Raw genomic sequence first — 22,575 nt, 5'->3', positions numbered from 1 at the left:
GAGCCACAAGAACAGATTTAGAAAGGATTGAAGTCTTTGGATAACAGTGATCTTTTGACTTTCCCAGACCACCACATCTTCAAAATAAAAAGAAAGCTTAATTTTCGTTAAAAACAAACAAAAAAACCTACCTCATTTGAAGGATGCAATACTTTTAAATTAAATCTATTAGTTCTTTGCTCATCATAAAATCCAGTTTTAAGACATTTGCATAATTCAAATGAGGTTTCTGTCTTCTACAGTCAGTGTCCATGCCCTCCAGAAGGTGTGGGCTGTCATTCATCTACATGGGTGAATATAGTTTTGTTTTCCTGGACATCGCCAATAAGCAGGAATGGGTTGGGTCACAGTAAAATAATTACAGTTAACCTCTTAAGGGACTTTCAAACTACAGTTAAGTTTTTGTTTATGTCTTTTGATGTGTTAGCACTCATATTGTTTGTGGTACATGTGGTGTGTGGGTGTGGGGTGTAGAGGACGGTTTGGGAGTCAGTTTTCACCTTCCACCTTTGTGAAGCAGGGTTCCTCTTATTTCTGTTTCTGTACATCATACTAAGGCCAGCTGGCCAGTGACCTTTCCCCATTATCCCATGTCCACCTCCCATCTCCAGGAACAGTGGGATTACAGATGCACAGCACCACATCTGACTTTTTAGTGTGGCGGTGAACTCAGGTGGTCAGACTTACATGGCAAGCAGGTCCTTTACCCCACTAACCCAACTCTAGCCCTCTACCCAAAGCGACTGTAATGAATATCATGATAAATGTTGGAATTACAGAGAAAAAAATCTTTCCATTTCATTCTCTCTGTTTTCAATTCTTATTTCTAAGAATAGTTCTGGATTCACAGCAATAGTTATTCAGTTTAACCCTTCATAAATACACGCATAATCTCCCCCACTGCCCATATTTCCCAGTGGTCATCATCTCCCAAATATAATGGTTTACTTTAGTGCTTACTCTAGGTCTTATATATTGTATATATATAGCTGTATGGAACCCAGGATCGACATACCCTTGAGAGTACATCCGCTGACCCAGAAGGGCTCCATTCATAGCCCACTGAACTGCTGATCCTATCTATCGATACCTTTCCAGAAGATAACAGTGCTGTCAGTGTACAATATGAAGTCTTTCCTGATTGCTCCCTTTACTCGCCTTTTCATACTTCATGGGTCATTTCTCAAATAAGACAAAGGCAATATGGATATCAATTCTAATGCGACTGAACAGGAAAAATGTCAAAAGAAATATATGTAAGGTCTGGAATGAGATAAGGATGCTTACTTTCACCACTTTCATTCAGCATACTCTAGAAGGCCTTACCAGAGCAATTGGGCAAGAGGAACAATAACAACACCTACTGACAGTAGAAAGAAACTATGTCATCACTGTTTACAGATGAAATATACCTATATAGAGAATTGCTAGAGCCATAAGTGAGGCAGGCCTTAACCCTCATGCATGGATCTGTGAAGCACTATGTGGGCTGTTTAGTTTTCACAGGACTGTGCTTCTGATTGAGAGTTGAGCTTGGTCCAGACTCCTGCTTTCTTGTCCTTCATTTTGTTTAAGTGGCATATTCTATGTAATGATCTTTTGAACTATATTTATATCCTTTCTGTGAATCTGACTTGATCATGGGGAATACTTTTAATGTGCTGTTGAATTTGGCTTGTCAGGGTTTTAAATTTTCATTTTATTTTAAATTGTGTGTGTGTGTGTGTGTGTGTGTGTGTGTGTGTGTGTGTGTGTGTGTGTGTGTGTATGCACGCTTGTATGTGGACAAGGGCACATACAGAATTCAGAGATCAACAGATGTCTTCCATGATGGCTGTCCACCACCTTACTTTTGGAGACATGGTCTCTCGCTAAACCTGCAGCTCACTGTTTCAGTAGACTCTCTGGCCAGCAAACTCCAGGGATCTGTGTTTCCAAACTGCTGAGCAGCAGAGTTGCAGACCTGAACTCGGGTCTTCCTGCTCCATAGCAAGTACTAGACCCTGAGCTGTCCCCCAGCTGGTCATCATCCAGTCTCTATAAGCTGCACATCCAGGAACTTGCTCATCTATTTAAGGTGACTGCCAGCACATAGTTTTTCATATTCATCCCTAACAACATCTTTGTATTTCTCTGTTGTTAATTTTGGTGTCTTCCTTCCCACCTCCTATTTTTACTTATGTGAGTCCCTCCCCTTCCTTTTTAAAGGTTAGTGTAGGTATTCATTTATATTTTGATTTTTAGTATCTACTTCATTTATTTCAGTTCTGGTTTTTATTTCTCTCCTTCTAAGTATGAGTTAGCTTTGTTCTCTCCTCTGGTCTCAGTTCTCTAGTCCTGTGAATTGTAGTAAGGTCACTTTTTGCAGGTGTTGTTCATTCCTATAGAGTTCCCTCTCAGCCTTGACATGTCTTGATGTTTTCACTATGCTCTGCTACTATTTTCATTTGTTTGAGAATAGTTTCTATAATGCACATTTGTATTTTCCACTATTTTCATCAGATCAGTAGCCATGAAAGCAGGACCTAAAACTTTTTTTAATACAAGTCCTTTTCCTCAGTCACCTATTATTGGCATGCCGTTTCTGTGTCTGAAGTCAACCAGAAGAGTTTCCCAAGTACTATTCTCAAAACACTTTAAAAACTCACAAATACGATTCTGATTTCTTCAAATATAAATTGACAAAATGACCTTTTCTTGTGTGTCTGAATTACTTACTAAGGTCATTTTCTCTTAATTCAGAGGACAATTATTTTAAACCATCTCTTCTGGACTCACACCCATTGGGGTTTGTTTTTAGGAAGATATACCATTTTTCCTTAATATTCCCTCCTTTTTGTTTCCTTTTATCAGTGCTGAAAACTGAATTTAGAAGTTGCCATGTGCTAGGCAGGGGCTCTACCACTGAGCTGTATCTGACTCCTACTTTGGCTGAAGTTTTTAAGGATGGCTTTTAGTTTTTCCACTGGGATAAAGAATTCTTAGTCAATAGTATTTTCTTCTAATTACAGCATTTGCTATAGACCTTGTTCAAAGGAGGGTCAGGTCTGCAAGCATGCAGGGTCTCCTGTTTTTCATGAACTTAGAAATATTACTGAGAATTTCTCCACCTTGGAAATTAGGATATTAATTCAATGAGTTGGTATAGAAATCCAAATAAAATACAGTTAATCTTCTGTATCTCTGTATCTGTGTTTTATAGCCATGGATTCAGTTAACTAACCAATGATCAAGAATTTGTTAAGGCAAGGCTGGAGAAATTGCTCAGTGTTTAAAAGCTCTTCTAGAGGACCCATATAGAACCACAGATTAATATGCCAGGGAGTCATGCTGTGGTACCAGCTGTGACAGATGTGTATATGTATATATATTTTTTTCTATTTTGGGAGCCTTCATCTGACGTGTGTTTGCTATGAACTGTGTATACTGTTATTTCAAAGTCAAGTGTGTGCCTTACCTTACCAGCAAGACCAGAACTCACCAAAAGTCTCCTTAGGTACACTCAGTTCTCTCTCTTGCTTCCCTGCCGCAGGCATTTTGCTCTCGTTGCTTGAGGATTTTGCCAGTTCCTTGATGCTCTTGGACAGTTTCCACTTCTTCCACAACAAAGTTCCCACTGTGGCTGGTGTCAGTTCTTTGGTGTCTGCCTCTTTCCCCGCACTTCCTGCTACTTCTACAGTTCCTGAAAAAAATAACTTGCACTCTTCGAAGTCACATGCAAATAAATCTAAAAGGGTTTGCTTGTAGGAACCCAGATTTGGAGGACACAATTCAAAAGCTTTGCTGTGTCTAACCAGGGCCTGCATACCCTGCAGCATCCGGGATGTCAAAGCATGATATGGCTAGTGTAGGAATATGTGTACGGTGAGCCTGGAAACCTCTTGGAATATGAAAGCCACATACAATCAGAGGCTTTTAGGTACTGGGACAATATTGACAGAGGCGAGATCTTTAAGTATTGGAACCACTGTATACAGGCAAGTCACTTCTCTGAATCTTGACACTAAAGTATCTTAAAAATACACCTGAAAGGGGTTTTTACTTGTGAATATCTTAAATCTGGGAGGATTTTCCTTAGAAGTGATTCTAATAGTGACTCGTTGGCCATGAAGAAACCATAAAAACCAACACTAAATTTCACATTAGCCATGCATTATTCTCCTATATATTCATCCATTGAAGGTGAATTGCTTTTGCCTTCATGGAAGCCTGGGTCAGTGGTACTTGGGTATAGTCAGGCATCTATGAGAGGTCAAATGGTTCAAAGGAGGGTCAGGTCTGCAAGCATGCAGGGTCTCCTGTTTTTCATGAACTTAGAAATATTACTGAGAATTTCTCCACCTTGGAAATTAGGATATTAATTCAATGAGTTGGTATAGAAATCCAAATAAAATACAGTTAATCTTCTGTATCTCTGTATCTGTGTTTTATAGCCATGGATTCAGTTAACTAACCAATGATCAAGAATTTGTTAAGGCAAGGCTGGAGAAATTGCTCAGTGTTTAAAAGCTCTTCTAGAGGACCCATATTTGACTACCAGCACCCATATGATACTGTCTATACCTCTAGTTTCAGGAGATCTGATGCTGTCTTCTGGCCTCCGTGAACACCAGACACACATGTGGTAAATAAACATACACGCAGGAAAAAAAAACATACGCAGAAAAAACATACATACACATAACATAAGAAATTAATGAATTAATATGACATTTAAAACTTTTATGGTTAAAAGATGGCAGGTGCCCACAGGGGTAAAGCAATGCTTGCTATGTAAGTCTAGTGATCTGAGTTTAACTCCTGGAATTATGTAAAGGGGAAAACAGTCTCCACAAAGTTGACCATCCTCTGTATGTGTAGTGTAGTGTGGCAGCCATCCTTACAGAATGTACATGAACATGCACAAAGCATAATAAATACTAAGTAATTTGAAATATATAGTCTAATGCTATTGTTATCTACCACATAGTTAGTTCTATGTTAGTTTTATTTGTAATGAACATGCATATATATATACATACATATTGTTTGCCTCTATATTCTCTAAATGATATAGTATAACAGCTACTTAGATAGCACTTAGATTGAATTATGATTATAAGCATTGTGATAATTTAAAGCATGCAGGAGAAAGAGCATAAATTAAACACAAAGACATCGCCATTTCCTAGAAGGGTCTAGAACACCTGTGCATTTTGGTAGGTCTTGGGACTTATAACCTTTGGACACTAGGGTCAACTGTAATTTGCATTTAAGAAATACAAGTTGCCAAGTCATAACAATCTTCATGATTACTATTCTTGTTATGGTGACTTATTTTATTATTCTTATTTTTATTCGTATTAAAATGGTGCCAGGTTTATGGTAATAGGATTGCCTCCAATTCCACGTGACAACCATCACACTTAGTAAACACCTCATTTCATTTCTGGTTTCATCTTTTTTTCCTTTTCAAGACAGGGTGTCCTGTAGCCCAGGCTGGTCCTGAATCCACTATATAGCTAAATATGGACATGAGCTTCTGAACCTCCTGTCTCTACCTCCCAAACGCTGGGGTTATAGGTGTGTGCCACCACATCATATTCTTCAGCTTTTCTTAAGTAAGGAAATCACTTTTGCTTATATGTAGAGAAAGGGCATGTGAGGTGAGAAAATAGGACAATGGACTTGAAAATTGAAAGTCTATTCCTGTCTTGATGTGCAGCCCTATGACCTTTCACAATCCCGAGGACAAGAAACTCTGAAATAATTTCCTGTCACTAAAGAGGCCCCACCAAATGCATGAGCAGCTGGTTAGCCTCCACTGACCTTCATCTGAAGTTTTAGTTTGGCTCTGGGTCGCAGACAAAGTCTCTTGGACAGGGACATCAGATGGCTTCTTAACGAACTGATTGAGGTACTTCAAACGGGCCTGCGAAGCCTGGAAGACAGATGTCAGCCTGTCAGCTTGTTGAAAAGCAGCAAGTGGTGTGAACTGAAGCAAGATGATGGTGCTCAGAGCAAACAGAAGATAAAAAAGGAAACACAAATAAGGCAGTTTAGACTGGGACTACTCTCATTAACGGACTAAAATTCTGAGCCCTCTGTGGCTTCCACAGGTTGTAGATTGTGACAGAGAGACGAGGTGGAGCAGGGCCCACCATGCTAAGCTAATATACACAGCATGTTATCTTAAATCCAGTTTTTTCTTAATCTGTTTTATTTGCCTCAGTTACCCTGAATTAGGACAAGGAACACTACAGGTAAAATAACTGTTTCACCATGATATTGTGGTTCTCAACGTGTGGGTCACTATCGCTTCAACAAACCTCTATATCCAAGATTAGTTACATTATGCTTCATGACAGTAGCAAAATGGTTTTATGTTTGGGGGTGTCACAACATGAAATACTAAGAGGGGGATCACAGCAGTAGGAAGGTTGAGAACCATTGTATAAGGAAAAGGTGGGACAAGTATTTAAATACCACAAGGGGGCAGCACATACTTTTCAGTCTAAAGATGTTCCTAATAGGAAAACATACATGAAACACTTGCATGCTCTCTTACTTGAGGCTTTTCGGGGTACATGTGGATCCAGGCCTGCTTGGCTATGTACAAAAAGAGGGGGAGGGAGTTTCATAGTTTTGGCATACTTTATGTCACAATCCAGTTAGTATATGATATAATTCCAAATCCCACACCTAAAAGAAATCCTGCGCAACTTCACCCACAGGACTCATTTTTCAGATCACAACTACCAAGGAAGAGTGAGAAAGAACAGCCTTTCAAAGTAGGTGACCTTGATAGCCCTCCCGGGCTCAGTTGCCTCCCAAGCTTGCTTCATGGCTCGGATTTCATCTGACCGGTCCGTGTCTTTCTTCACGTCAACATAGTCTGAGTCGCTGTGTTCAGAAACCAGCCTCAAAACCCAGTAGGGTTTGTTGGGATCCTCTTGTTGAGAGTGAACAGTGGGTATTGGCTAGGGGAAAGGGGGGAGAGTTTTAAAAAAATTAGTGCTTTTCTCTTCTAGAAAAACTCTAGGATTCACTCCCTAAGCTGTGGTTTCAGGGTTAGCTACTTACTGTAGAGAAGCCAAACATTAATTTGTATAAGGTTTGTGGAAGAGGGCTCAATATTCTTTTTCACAGCATCAATAGCAAATGAAATAAATAGCATACAAGTTTATTAGCTGGTGAAGGGACAACTTACAGCACGTTCCTATGTTGGGTGCTGAGCATTGGATAAAAATAAACGTCTGCTGTACACTACCACATGGAAGAACCCTAAAGGTATATATCTTAGTAAAACATGTAAGTGAAACACAAAATAATTCAGCTCGTGTGAAGCATTTGTTTGAATTCTGTGACAGGCGTGAATAGCACGTGGACAGTTCCCTGGAGTTTTGATGCAGGCGTGACAAAACTAGCAGCGACAGGTTGGTGAACATAGTCTACAACCTTTACCCTGAGTTACATGATGTATGTACCTGCATAAGTTGATGAATTGTACAAATATGAGTTGTGCCTTCAGAGCTATGTCTCAGTAGATAAAACGTTATTGCTTTAAAAGCGTCAGGAGTGGAGTTCAGAAACCCAGAGCTCCAATGCTTCCTGTTCACAGCAGCCTGCTTGGACTTCCAGTGCTCAGAAGGTAAAGACAGGACCCCCAGAGCCAACTGGCTGGCAATGAGTTCCAGATTCAGCTGAGGGGCCTAGCATCAGTGAATATAGTGGAAAGTGATTCATGAAGACTCCCAACAGTAATACTGGGCGTCTGCAGATACACGAACACATGTACCTACATGCATGTATGTGCACATACAGACACATTCATGCATATCTCATGCTCATCATTCTATGCAATCTTAAAATTATTATACACAGTAAAGTCTAAATCAGGCTGATGGTCATTGCACTTTTTTCTGTTAATGTGAAAAAATGGCATTACTGAAAGCAACTTGGAAAAGGTTTATTTCAGATTATATTTTGAGGTCCATCACTGGAAGGAAGTCACGATGGTAGCTCAAGCAGAAACTGAAGCAGAAACCATGGAAGAAGGCTGCTTACTGGCCTACCTACCAGCTAGTGCTCTGCGAGCTTTCTTATGTAGCCCATACTCATTGCCTAGGGATGGATGGGGCTACCTACAGTGGGCTGCACCTGGCATCAAACATCGAAGAAGATACAGGCAATTCTTCAATTGACTTCCCAAGTGACTCTATGCTGTATCAGCTTAAATAAAAAAAACTAGCCAGTGAAGCATGCCAGACTGCTTGCTGCCAAATCTGATGAATCTGATGTTCTGAGTTCTGTCTCCAGGACATATATGGTGGAAGGCAGAACTAAATCCACAGTTTGTCCTCTGACCTCCATGGTACTAATGAGGGTGTACACACACACACACACACACACACACACACACACACACACACACACACCCTGTTTAAAACCTTTAAAATAAAATCTAAATTATATTTATGGCCACTCACAGTGTCTTCAAAAACTATGAACAAGACACTTGATAATTTCTGGCTCTGAATGCACTCGCTACATATCGGCTCTAGAAGTGAGCGGTACTTCAAGGTCTATAGAACCATTTGCTTGCAAGGACTGTGGGGAGCAGAAATGGGTTTTGATTTTTACATATGAGAAATTCATTCCTGAACAATCAGAGAGGCAGAGAGACCCTTATTCTCCAAATAAACTTTCTGCCAATTGCTCTCCTAGAGTTTCCATTTACTATGCTGGTATGCATGTTTCCCTGGTGGTGTGAGACATGCCATGACCAAAAGCAACATGGAAAAGATTTTTACAGTTAACTATCTTTGAGTCAGGAGGTTCTGTCAGTGGGATCTTCCAGAACCCCACCAGGACCTTGTTTCCTCCATGATTCTCTTAGTATTTTAATGAGAACGAAGTCTCAGATGGAAATTTCTCTCTTATTTTTGAAGCCTAGAGTTTTAGCTTTACTCATTTAATGGCTCCAAAAGTGAGTCGATACAGAACTTTTCCAGTGTCAAGTTTTGACTAATAGAGAACTGTCAAGGTGCTGGAGGACAGAATTTGTGGATCCAGCCAAACTTGTCTACTTCGGTATTCTAAAGGGAACAAGGCAGCTAAGAAATAGGATCTTACAAATGGAAATGGACAGGATTTCTCACTTCTGGAGTCTCGGATGGGGAGTTCTCATTTCTCCCTATTGCTACTTCCCTCACTTTTCCCAGGGACAGCAAGTGCCACCAGAGTCTTGTGTTCAGTAAGGAAGTCTCATTTGACCCACCTGAGGTTCAAAGCGAGGCGCTTGCTTTTCCTTGGCCAACTTCTCTTTCTCCCCAGCCTTCTCCTTGCCTTTCCTTGTTGTTTTGGAAACTCCTACAGATTTCTGCCCTTCACTGACAGCATGGGAGTCTGGGCTTCCTACGGTAATTAGTTCTTCATGTTTCTCTACATGAGTTAAAGAGACAGGAAAATGGAAACCAATGAAACCCAACATGACAACAAGACCAATTTCTGTAGAGACATGGCAAGCATGCTTCATCTACAGAGGTTGGATTATTTTCCTTGTAAGCAAATAAACACATGTTTTATAAGAGCTGGTCAAAATTCTTTTAATGAAAGTAAGATGTAATTCATACAGCATCAACTCAACATTGGTATGTATAAAGCGGTGGGCTTATGCAGCCATCAGACACTAGCCATTGTGTTTGCCATCTGGGTGCCTTTTATTTCATACACTGCATAGATACACGATTCATCTATGCTCTAACCTTTACTATTATTTCCTTCATTTTGATTGGGGATTAATTTTCTTTCTTTTCTCCAGCTTTGCAGTTTGTTCTTTTTAAAAGAATTATTTATTTTATATGCATGTGAATGTGCCTGAATGTGTGTATGTGTGTGTGTGTGTGTGTGTGTGTGTGAGAGAGAGAGAGAGAGAGAGAGAGAGAGAGAGAGAGAGAGAGAGAGAGAGAGAGAGAGAGACTTGTGTATATAAGTGCCACCAGACATCAAAATGCATCAGATTTCCTGAAGATGGCGTTACCGGCAGTTGTGAGGAACCATGTAGGTACTCAGAATGACCCCTAGTTCTCTGCAAGGCCAGTAAGTGTTCTTAGCCTCTGAGCCATCTCTCTAGACTCCATTTTTCAGGTGTTGTTGATGTTTTTAATGTAGACAATTATGTTAAGACCCATGTTGCTTTCTACACATCTATGAAATCACATTCATCTCTTACTAGTTTCTAGTTTCCTTTCATTGTGATCTGAGAAAAAAGCTGCATCTGATTTTTGACAAAGAAGCTAAAAATATACAATGGAATAAAGAAAGCATCTTCAACAAATGGTGCTGGCATAACTGGAGGCTGGCATGTAGAAGAATGCGGATCCATCCATGTTTATCGCCATGCGCAAAACTTAAGTCCAAATGGATCAAAGACCTCAACATAAATCCAGCCACACTGAACCTCTTAGAAAATAAAGTGGGTGGTACCCTTGAATGAATTGGTACAGGAGACAGCTTCCTGAACATAACACCAGTAGCACAGACAGTGAGATCAACAATTAATAAATGGGACCTCTTGAAACTGAGAAGCTTCTGTAAGGCAAAGGACACAGTCAGCAAGATAAAAAGGCAGCCCACAGAAAGGGAAAAATATTCACTAATCCCACATCTGACAGAGGGTTGATCTCTAAAATTTACAAAGAACTCAAGAAGCAAGTCTCCAAAACACCAAAGGATCCAATTAAAAAGTGGGCTGCAGAACTAAATAGAGAATTTTCAATAGAGGATTCTAAAATGGCTGAGAGGCACTTGAGAAAGTGCTCAACATCCTTAGCCATCTGGTAAATGCAAATCAAAACAACTCTGAGATACCATCTCACTCCTGTCAGAATGGCTAAAATCAAAAACACCAATGACAATTTATGCTGGAGAGGATATAGTGAAAGGGGAACACTCCTCCATTGCTGGTGGGAGTGCCAACTTGTTCAGCCACTTTGGAAATCAGTCTGGAGATTCCTCAGAAAAATGGGAATAAACCTACCACAAGACCCAGCAACTCCACTAATGGGGGAAGTCCTGTGTATATATCCATAAAGCACTGTTGGCCAATAGAGAACGAAGATAGGTGGGACTAGGAATCCAGGAGGACTCTGGGTAGGAAAATCACAGGAGAAACACAGGGAGTCAAGATGTAATGCCATGGGGTAGGAAGCCCGGAAAGTTCTCCAGTAAGAGAAATACTTAGATTAACAATTATGGGGTAATTATTTAAGTCAGAGATAGCCAGTAAGAAACAAGCAAGGCCAACAGCTTCATAATTAATATAGCCTCCTGTGTGTTATTTGGGACTCATGCGGCTCTGGAATCAGGCTGGTGGGAAGGTTTATCTCAAGGAAAAGGTTTCCCTTTACACTCCACTCTTAGACATATATCCAAAGGATGCCCATTCATACAACAAGGATGTCTGTTCCACTATGTTCATAGCAGCATTATTTGTAATAGCCAGAACTTGGAAGCAACCTAGATGCCCCTCAACCGAAGAGTGGATAGAGAAAATGTGGTACATCTACACAATGGAGTACTATTCAGCAGAAAAAAATAATGGAATCATGAGATTTGCAGGCAAAAGGATGACACTAGAAGAAACCATCCTGAGTGAGGTAACCCAGTCACAAAAAGAGAAACATGGCATGTACTCTCTCATATATGGATTTTAGACATAGATCTGGGGAGTGCCAGCCTACAATCCTATGGCCAGAGAGTCTGGGAAACAGAAACTTCATTTAGTGGCTGATCGAAGAAGAGGCAGACTCCCTTGGTTAAGTACTGAGCTGAACTCAAGAAAGCCAGTAACAGAGAGGGAGGACTGGTGATCAAAGGGATTAAGACTGGGCTGGTTTAACCCCCAGAAACAGCTGACCTTACAAAGGTTAACTCTTGAATCCTAGCCTGATGCCTGGGAATCCAGCATGGGACTGATCAAGACCCCCTGAATGTGGGTGTCAGTGAGGAGGCCTAGGTAATCTGTTGAGCCTTGGGCAGTAGATCAGTATTCAACCCGAGTACACACATGGACTTTGGACTCCCATCCAACAATGTGAGATGCACTCTCACCCTGAAGTCTTGCCAGAGGGTCTAAGCCCTGCCCTGGATGAAATGACAGACTATGGACACCCCCATGGAGGGCCTCACCCTCCCTGGGGAAAAGAGGGGATAATGGGGGGCATTGGGAGGAGGGCACGGGAGGAGGGGAGGGAAAGGGAGAGGGACCTGGAACTGACTTGTGAAGCAACCTCGTTTCTAATCTAAATTTAAACTTAAAAATAAATAAAAAACAAAACAAAACAAAAAGGCAACATTTACATATGTTTCAATAGAACAATTAGAACTCCAAAGGCCTTGATTATCAACATGCAGAGGTGGCAGAGTGACAAGGTTACACTGACAGTGTTACAGTGAAGGCAGATGCCACTGGGAGCTTCCAGCTCCGGGTCTTCCTGTCTCTTATTTCCTTCAATGAAAGTCAGCCAATAGTGGGCCAACCATTTAATTGAACCCTGGGTACTGAATTAAACAAAAGGTGGCCCTGTTGCCACATGGTAGCAGGAAGTCAAGTTCCTGCAAATAGTGTAAGTATCCCAAGTCAGATATACCTTTGTATCTACACATCAGACCTGATTTCGTTTTTAATTCTGGGATATAAGGATGTAAAGTTTTGAAAGACATCAAATCATATATTGCTCATAGTAATTAAATGGTTTAAAAGAATAAAAATATTTTATTGACTTCAGGATGAATATAATTTTAAATCTGAACAATACAGTAACAAAAATAATCTGACCAACTTCTACATGATGAAAATATATTTTTAAATTAATCAAAGTTATACTTGAAACACATCAAGAACTAAAGTTTTCTAAGTACTCAATATCCTTCAAATTAAAAAAAAGGGGGGCTAAAAAGCATGTAGATTTTGAGCTGTAAACAGGGCTTAAACACTGCTATCGATATATTAATTTAATGTTTTAATTTCAATTCTTTGATGTTTTAATGTAATCCAACTGGCCACCTAGAATCCACATTTGAGAGCTCAATGAGTGAAGGGGCTTTGTTGTGAAACCTGATGATCTGAGTTTGATCTCAAGGACCCATAGTGATGCAAGAGGGAACCAATTACACAGGTTGCTGACTTCCATTCCAATAAGCTGAAGCAAGTGTACATTTGAGTGTACACACACACACAGTGTAATTGTAAGTCTATATTTTAAAACAAAATTAGTAACAATCTCTTACTCTGAACTCAAAAGCTGTTTTCTGTCAAAAGGATTTCTCGGCATCTCTAAGTAGGACATCTCCCATTTGTTTTAAATGAAATACAATTCTATCTTTGCTTACTGTTTTTCGCCATGTAAGGTATGCTTTAATTTTAGCAATTGCTCAACAAGACATGAAATTGACAAGTGTGATACCACAAAACAACACATATTATGATCCCTGCAGGCCTACTTTGTTGTCAGAATATAAAAGAATGCTGATACCATTTTTTGATACTACTAGGAGCTGAGAACTCCCATGCCTTACCTGTGTCTTCCTGAGATTCTTCTAAGACAGCGGGAGTTCTTGGGGCTTTATGGGTGACAAGTTACTCCTGTTAGGTTTTTGCCAACAAAGTTTAGCTACAGTGCTGTATCTACCCATCTAAGGAGAACTTTCCTTTTAGAGGTTTAACTCACATTGTTAATTTCACACTTTGCACACTGGATTTATATTAAATTTATTTCTGAACTGTGCAGTGCTGTCTTACCCTCGATGGTCAAACATGTGCACACACCAATTTCTTGAAATCTCATTAAGAAGTGTTTAGAAACACATTTTCCCTGCTGGCTAGATTCCCACATGATTTTAATCAGGTCATTAATGTTTCTCTTTTTTCCTTCTCTCCCCATGTTCCTCTCTCTCTCTTTCTCTTCCTTCCTATCCCCCACCTCTTCCTTCCTCTACCTTTCCTTTCCATTTCCCCTTCTTCCCACGTTTCTCTCCCATCTTCCCTCCTCTGAGATTGAACCAAAGCCTTGCACATACCTGGGCTGTTTGCTTCCCTGACCTTTTTCTCCACCTATTTCTCACGGATTCTCCTCATGAGCTCTACTTGAGTAATGTGGCCTCTGCTAAGTGCTACATATTTGGAATAACATGAGTATCTTAGTTATACCAAGACAGAAGTAACAAATGATTATAATATGTAAACAAGTGAAGAGACAGAGGCAACTCATGGAATAGCTCACACAGGCAAGCAAGAAGGCTTGGATCTTTTTCTTTGCTCTACTATACTTCTAAACTTCCAGGGTTCTAATTTGACATTTATTGACACTATTAATTACCCCAGAAGAACAAAAGGGAAGGAAGGAAGGAAGGATGGAAAGAAGGGAGGGAGGAACAAAGGAAGGAAGGAAGGAAGGAAGGAAAAAGCTTTATAGCTTTGTGGAACACTGAAGCATACACAGTATTGTGCTATTTCTCTATTGTTTCTACTTATGTATGCAGTTATGAATATTTTATTTACATATAAATCTTTAGTATAACAAATTTTTGAGACTGTGCTTCACTATGCAACCCTAGATACCTGTAGTTTTGGAAACCACAATGGCCTTCAACTCACCGAGATCCACCTGCCTCTGCCTTCTGAGTGCTGAAATTAAAGATGTGTACTTCAGAGTCTTTATTACCATTCGTTTCTAACAACTATGGGTAGTATAATTTGATAAACATAAAAGTTGTCTTATATTTCTTGAAAAGTTCACAAGTATAAGTGGTGCATCAGTTTTGCCAAGTAGACAAAACATGACCATATAAAATTGCAAGGCCTCCATGATGGAATATTTTTATTTTTCATAAATTCTGCAGTAAAAATATGGAAACAGTCAATATGACAAAAATATGATGCTATAGACTGTGATCAATAACATTTCATAATTGTGTGATGCACTTACTATTCAGCACGTACAATACAGTGGCATGAGTAATATTTAAAGTGTGCCACTGGAGAGATAGCTCAGTATTAACAGCTGACTGCTATTGCAGAAGGTCCGCACTCTGTTCCCAGCGCCCACATGGAGGTTCACAATCACCTGTAACTCTACTTTCAGGAGCTCCAATGTCCTCTTTAGATATCTACAGGCACTGGGCCTGCACATGGTATAGTTATTATATACATGCCTGCAAAACCACCCATACACATAAAATAAACATATTAAAAGCATTTAGGGTGACATACCTTTGACATCCATTTTCTCTAAGTCTTTTAGCGCCTGCACAAATGTCAGTTGTGTTTCAGTGAGAGGCCAGCTGTTAAACATCACCATGCACTGTATGATGTATTTGTAGCACTGTGGAAGGAAAGGCAGTGAGTCAGGACAACCAAAAGAATCTATGCAGTAAGAAATTGAAAGATTTATTAGGTCAAGCTTATGATGTGTCATTTTATGAATCATACAATCATAGGTTAATTAAATGATACGTGTTTTCTGAGATGTTCCTGTTGGTTTAATGGTCCCACTGACTCACATGTTTCAAAGTTTTGTGCCATGTTGGTAGAACTGTTTGGGAAGGATTAGGAGGTGTGACTTGTTGGAGGAAGTGTGTCCTTGAGGGTGGGCCTTGAGGTTTCCAAAGCCCAGGCCATGCCCAGTCTCTCTGCTGTCAGCTTACGGATCAGATGTCAGCTCTCACCCACTGCTCCAGTGCCTGGCCTGCCTGTCTGCTGCCAAGCTCCCCACCATGATGGCCATGGGTTCATACTCTGAATGTATAAGCAAGCCCCTATTAAATGCTTTCTTTTGTAGTTTGCCTTAGTCATGGTCTCTTAACAGCAATAAAACAGTAACAGAGACAGTTGCTGTCCAACACGCAGCAAAAATGCATTTAACATTCTCCATCCCAGGCACTGCCTCCATCATTCATGTCTCTAGTTTTTATCAGTGTAACGGGCATAAAGTAAAAATCATATTTCTGTCATATCTTCATCTTTTCTTATATTAGTTCAGAGGTTTGAAGTATCTTTCCAAAGTGGTTGGCTTTTAGGGTTCTCTTTTCCTTTTACTTAGATTATAAACCAGTCCCCTGCATCACCTGTCATTACTTTTATGGATTAAACTTTCTCACTTAAATCTGTAGTGTACTCGGAATCCACCTTTATCTACAGTGTTAGCTGTAGTAAAGAATAAGTCAGATCCCTAGCCTCAGAGAGGTTACATTTTCTCCTTTGACTGATGCTTTCACCTCTACATTTTAAAAAATGAATGTTTCTTTTTATGCTGGCTAGATTTATGTAAATTTTGAGGTGTTCTAGCAGGCCTGAGCATGGCAAGCATGGCACCAATGGGTTTTGCCTTTTATCCTTCTCCCCCTTGCTCCCCTTGCTAAACTGTTAGATTACATTCCTAAAATTAGCCATCAAGATCCATTCCCTTATTTGTCCACTGACTCATTCCTGAGACTGAACACCCAGGCATACGTATCAAAACAACAAGGTCCAGCAATCAAAATTAATTATTTTGACTAACCTAATTAAAATAGCGATCAGAACTTCCCAACACATTCTCATTCTAATATAGACCTCTCCCTTCTCCCTTTCAAAATTAATACCTTCAAAACTCTTTGCTGCTGTCTCTGCTTGGTTCAGGATTCAGACTCAGTCATCCTGTCCCTTTGTCCTGCTTAGTAACAGATTTCCTCATGTTTGGTTTGTGCTTGGAAATTGCTGTTTTTGTGTAGTGTGTGCCTAATCCGGGGTCCAGAGGGGAGCATCCCACAGTGCACAGGGATAGTCATTTGAGAGATGAGAACCGCGATTAAGAAAATGTCTCCATAAAATCAAGCTACAGACAAGTCTGTAGTGCATTTTCTTAATTGGTGATTAATGTGGGAGTAGGGCCCATTGCATTGTGGGTGCTCCTCCCTGGACTGGTGGTATTGGTTCTATGAGAAAACAGGCTGAGCATATTTCAGCAAGCGGGTCATGTGGTATTTAGCAAGGTAAAACTTGGAAGGTATTATAATTGCAATTTTATTGTTTTATCTCTTTACTGAGATTATTTTCTTATGAATGAGTTTTGCCAAACTCCTTTCTCATGCCTCACCAGCTTCTCATTTCTCCTCTGCCCCCAGTGTCTAACTCTGCAAGCACCGACTTGTCCATATTACTCTGTGGCCTTGAAATCCCATTCCACTTTACTGTATTCGTAAATTCATGCCTTTTGTGTTTCCTTGGTCTGATAAGTAGCCTTCACACATTTGTTCCCACACGTGAGCACTTACAGACACACACAGAAAAAGCAATAAAATATCCAGGGCATGCCAAGATAAAGGCAGTACCATTGGAATTTTTTGTTATTATTTTTATGTGCATTGGTGCTGTGCCTGCATGTATGTCTGTGTGAGTGTTGGATCCACTGGAACTGGTGTTACAGATGGTTGTGAACTGCCATGTGAGTGCTGGGAATTGAACCAGACCCAGGTCCTCGGGAAGAACAGTCAGTGTTCTTGACCTCTGAGCCATCTCTCTAGCTCCCTATGGTTAGAAAGTTCAAATCCCCCAAATGTTTCTTATTGTACTACTCAGCTATGCTGGTTTCCAGGAGACACGCATCAAACATTTCAATTGGATTACTGACTTACCTGTTCTAGTCTACACTGTCCTAGTAGCCTTTCATTGTTTTCTCAGTTGGGCAGTTTTGTGTCCATGTTAATTAAGACCACAGCTACATGATTCATTCTTCTTTTTATTTTCACATTTGTCTGTGATGATGTCTCAGTAGTGTGACCTTGAACATCACCACTGTTATGCCCTGTTCCCTGTTTACATTATCATAAATTCTTCCCTGGTTTTTTGCTCATTCCCTGTTATTTGCTCATTCTGTGTATGTGTATGAGAGTGCACTTGATTCTGTGTACCTGTGCAGGTATGTATGAGGCTGCACTTGATTCTGTGTACATGTGCAGGTGTGTATGCGGGTGCACTTGAATCTGTGTACCTGTACATGTGTGTATGCAGGTGCAAGTGAATCTGTGTAGCTGTGCACATGTGTATGAGGGTGCACTTGTCTGCTAGTGTGCACGTGGAAACCCGAGTCAGTTTTGAGTTTCTTTCACAGTCACTCTCTGCCTTATTTTTTTGAGACAGAGTCTCTTAATGAACCAGAGTTTTCCATTTTGTCTAGGCTAACTGGCTCTATGATATGTTTGTCTCAGCCTCCCAGCCTGGAGTTACACACGTACATTATACTCACTGAGTCATCTTCCTAGCCCCAAATAATTCTTTTTTTCCCCAGTTAACATACCTGTTGTGGTGTGCTAGAATTTTCTTCTACAGTCGTAACATTCAGAACTTCTTCTTCCAGCAGAGGCAGACCCGCATCTACTGCCACGCTCCCAGGTCTGCTCTTAAAGGATTTCTGACTTGCCTGGCCAGTTTTTTTCTTGGTTATCACTTCTTGTTCTTTTTTAGGTGAAGTGTGAGATAAGAGAATTTGCTTGCTAGCTAAAAACGGGAAATATTCTGTTAGTATATTTGATGTGCATTGGTATTACTGACTAAATAGGCAACATATACATTTACAGAATATAGTGTACTTATAAGAAAATGCTTATTTTAAGATGGATACTTTCAAAATTCCCAGTATTAGAGATATCTATCAAGAACATTCATGTGCGACTGGAGAGATGACGCATCAGTGAAGAGCACACGCTACTCCTGTAGAGGATCCTGGTTTATTTCCCAGCATCCATCTGGTATCTTAAAACTACCAATGGCTCCAGTTACAGGAGATCCAAGTCCTTTTTCTTGCCTCTGTAGGACCAGGCATGTGCATGGTGCCATTTATACATGTAGGCAAACACTCATATACATACATACATCTTTTAAAATAAAATCAGGCTCATATATAAGAAATAAATTTTCTCAAAGTAGTTGGTAGAGGAAAGTCATGACCAATCTATTGGTTTTGGGGGCATAGTTAGACCCATAATTCTCAATGGCATCTCTAGGGTCAAGTATGGTGTCAAACGCCAAGTTTTGGTTTCCATTTTAAATTAAACATTTTTAAATGCCACAGCAACACAAGCATCTGTTCATGAATGCAGTCCACATTCCAGGCAGGTACTTACACTGGGAGCTCAATGCTCTTTCACTCCCCAGGAAGTAGAAGGCAGGGATGATGGCTTGCCCTTTGCCCGTGGTGCTCACCATGGTCTCCTCACTTTCCAGCACCTGTAGCTTGATGAAGGCATCAGGCTTGGATGTGCGGACCTGTATTGTAATACACTGTGCCACTGTCACTTTAATGGAGTACCTATTATGAGAAAGGTTGAGCTTTTATGAACAAGCACACTGAGCTGTCCCTCAACTTGACAAAGGAAATGGTGAGATTTTTCTCATTTGATTATCTGAAAGTAAAGCAGCTTAGTAAGTAAGGCCCAAGGACATGCTAAAACATTATAGTAACTACAGATAAAGGAGCCCAAAATTAGTCAAGAAAAACAGTAGTATGTTTCCTTTAATAGAAAATTTCAAGTAGGAAATGATTCTTTTTATTAAGTATGATGAGAAGCCACTGATTAAACAGGATAGATCTAAAAGCCACCTTCCTTGGCATTATGTGACCACCACTACATGCCACTTATAATCATACCACTTTACAGTGAACAAAACATCTCTTCAGTATAATAAAACCTAAAAAATAATAGTGTTTTTTCTTTCTTGGCACCATAGATGATGCCCAATAAGGAGCAGCCTTTAGCCAAGTAAATGACTGAGTGTTAACAGGAGTGACTACTGGACAGGCATAAAACAGCTAAAGACATCCTGATGTCATTGATAAATGAGCACTACATAACACTCCATGAAATGTCACAACCACAAGGCTGTCACTGTCATGATTTTCAAAGTGGTAAACTATAGCCAGAAAGAAATCGTAGAAGAAGCAAGAACAAGGTGCTAACTAAGGCTATTTGTTGGTTGTCCAATTATGAAAGGCATTTATATATTTAATGTGTTCTCTAAGTTCATGTGAAAGAACATTTTCAATTAAAAAAAGAGAAAACATTTAATGCAGGACAACTATGCGTTGGGCGCTGTGCTGGTTCCCATGTTGAAAGGACATGTGTCTGGTCTTCAGTTAGTCTGGCTGTCACCTCTTGGAGGTCTGCTCTTTTCTGAAGAGGAAATGGAGAGTGAATGAATCTGGGGGAGAGGAGAGTTGTGGGGGATAGCTCAGAGAAGCGGAGGGAGGGAAAACTGAGTTCAGGATATATTCTATGAGAGAAAAATCTATTTCCAATAAAACTGAATAAAAAACATGAATTCTCATAGAGGCTGACGCACAAATAATCAGCTGAAGTGCATCACACTACACAAAACGTTGAGCACATTGGCGATTTCAATGCAAAGGGTTTACCTTTTGGAAACTATCATTAACTTTTTTTCAAAGTGGCACAATGAAGATGGACTATCACACAATAAGGAAGTCTGCTAGGAAAAGGAAATTGTACAGCTTACATATCTGGCGGGAACCTTTTGTTCTACTGAGAGGCAGTCTGGCGAATGGTTGGTGGCTGGGCAAGGGCACTGACCATTACACTCTGTAGCTTGAGTTTTATGCTGCAGTCAGTGGAAAGTTAGAAACATTTTATAGCAATTCTAAATATGTATGTTAGTAGTAAAGGATAGACACATAAATTAAGAAAGGAGAGTGACAGTGCTGTATCTTAAGAGGAAGGTAATGGAGTACTAGGTGAAAGAAACAAGTTCATGTAACAAACATGATGAAGTCCCTGCCATAGTGCAGGACCACTGCGAAGAGATGGGGGACACACAGAGCTGGACAGCAACTCAACACTAGAATCCACAGAAGCAGTTATGAAAGAAAGAGGAGCCAGCACTAGGACCATTCGGGGGAGTGAATAGGTGATCATCAAAAGACAGAGTGACAAACAGGGGCCTTCCCCCATAAACACACACTAGGGAGTAGCTACAGATAGGGCAGAGTGAGAAGAGAGTCAAAGAACCCTAAGAGATCAGAAAGAGTCTTTAGTGAAAGTCAAGTAAAATGAAGCCCAAGAAATTGTATTAGCACTATTTGACACTCTATAGATTTGATTGAGCAGCCATTTCGCCATGCTAATGTTAATCAGTTATTTCTATAAAATTACAGTAATTAAAATTTAATGCATTCAGAATTGTGAATTCATTTTAATAAAAATATTAATATTTTAAAGAACACCATCTCTTGTATACTTGTACCTGAACAGGATTTTCTTGTCGTTAGGGATGTAGTAGTCTCTGATCTCCTTCATGGTGAAGGTGCTGCACGGAGTGTCTCGGGAGAGAAACGGAAGTGGGTTGTAAGACCCAATGAGCCGCAGTTTCCATCGCGCACTTGACACATATGCATCGCCGGTATATGCTTCAGCCACAAAGGTGTATCCCTTCTGAAAGAGAAGGCAATCACGCACGTAGGATTCACATTGCCAAGAGTCTCTCAAATATGTGGTCCATACATCCAAATAAATGTGCTACTATATGGATATCCCCCTGGAGTCCAGGATCTCCTAACAACTGTCAAGCTGTTAATGTTATCTTTAAAATCTTTCTTGGAAATGATCATTAAGGTGGCTCATCAACACCAGAGCAAACTTTTTAATGGTAAATATAGAAGGATAAAAATGCCTCATGGACTGGGCCATAATGGTGTATAACTTTAATCCCAGCACTTGAGAGGCAGAGGCAGGTGGATCTCGGTGAGTTCGAGGCCAGCCTGGTCTACAGAGCTAGTTTCAGGATAGCTAGGACTGTTACACAGAGAAACCCTATATCAAACGAACCAAAAAAAGGGGGAAAATGCCTTATAGAAAAACAAGGACTTCAATTTACAGTAGTGTATTCCACGATGTGTTTTGTGAAATATTGACCCACTTCATTTTATGAAAATGGGCTTCTATGATGTAGTATGTTTGAGAAGTATTGTACATTTTTCTTTTCTGAAGATATGGCCACACATATGTTGCCATGCTTATCAGGTCCCAGAGTGTTCATACAGTCATAGACTACAGAGCAAAGATTTAAGCAATAATTTTCTTTGTATCAGCTTTGTTCTCAGGTAGCATTCAGTTCTAGGTGCCACATTTTACCTGGGACATGAATAATTTACAAGTGTGTTTAGAGAGTGAGAATCTGGAAGAAACGACAAACCATATCGAAGAAAAAAAAAGCACCATGGAAGTTAGTTCTCTAGTCACACTTGACTACCTTCTCTTCATACTTTCCTCCTTCTCTTGCTCAGAAATCCCATTTCCTTCCCTAGAAGTTAGATAGATACAGAGGACAGAAGAGACACGAGAGAAGGATGAAAGTGTTTGATGCAATCTGAAGTTGCTATGTGAAATAATAGTTAAGGTGAGATGGGATGTGTTCTACATTTTGACTCACACCCTTGAGAGAAATCCATGTGATTTAACTTTAGAGAACCAGCTATGATAAAACACAAAACAAACTAACTCAAAACTACATACTCATACCCCAAAACCTATGAATTCAATATT

General features: G+C 40.1%; 1 protein-coding gene across 7 annotated transcripts in view; it reads right to left on the bottom strand.

The window, feature by feature from the left end:
- Positions 1 to 22,575, bottom strand: part of Adgb (androglobin) — a 102,582-nt gene that overhangs the window by 4,493 nt on the left and 75,514 nt on the right. For 3 of the 7 annotated variants that reach the window (XM_040728118.1, XM_040728122.1, XM_040728124.1), the window contains 11 exons: positions 21,278 to 21,465; positions 19,144 to 19,328; positions 18,318 to 18,517; positions 15,254 to 15,365; positions 14,639 to 14,668; positions 13,561 to 13,605; positions 9,260 to 9,423; positions 6,780 to 6,959; positions 5,809 to 5,920; positions 4,564 to 4,593; positions 3,482 to 3,682 (listed from right to left, as the gene is read on the bottom strand). In XM_040728118.1, coding sequence (XP_040584052.1) covers positions 3,482 to 3,682; positions 4,564 to 4,593; positions 5,809 to 5,920; positions 6,780 to 6,959; positions 9,260 to 9,423; positions 13,561 to 13,605; positions 14,639 to 14,668; positions 15,254 to 15,365; positions 18,318 to 18,517; positions 19,144 to 19,328; positions 21,278 to 21,465 — 1,447 coding nt within the window. The remainder of the gene's footprint in view (positions 1 to 3,481; positions 3,683 to 4,563; positions 4,594 to 5,808; positions 5,921 to 6,779; positions 6,960 to 9,259; positions 9,424 to 13,560; positions 13,606 to 14,638; positions 14,669 to 15,253; positions 15,366 to 18,317; positions 18,518 to 19,143; positions 19,329 to 21,277; positions 21,466 to 22,575) is intronic. The other 4 variants (XM_040728119.1, XM_040728120.1, XM_040728123.1 and 1 more) reach the window with 4 other exon arrangements.

This window comes from Mesocricetus auratus, unplaced genomic scaffold, assembly GCF_017639785.1.
Source record: "Mesocricetus auratus isolate SY011 unplaced genomic scaffold, BCM_Maur_2.0 Super-Scaffold_100018, whole genome shotgun sequence".
Classification (NCBI taxonomy): domain Eukaryota; kingdom Metazoa; phylum Chordata; class Mammalia; order Rodentia; family Cricetidae; genus Mesocricetus; species Mesocricetus auratus.
The sequence above is the reverse complement of the archived record's forward strand: the minus strand, read 5'-3'. Positions and strand labels throughout refer to the sequence as shown.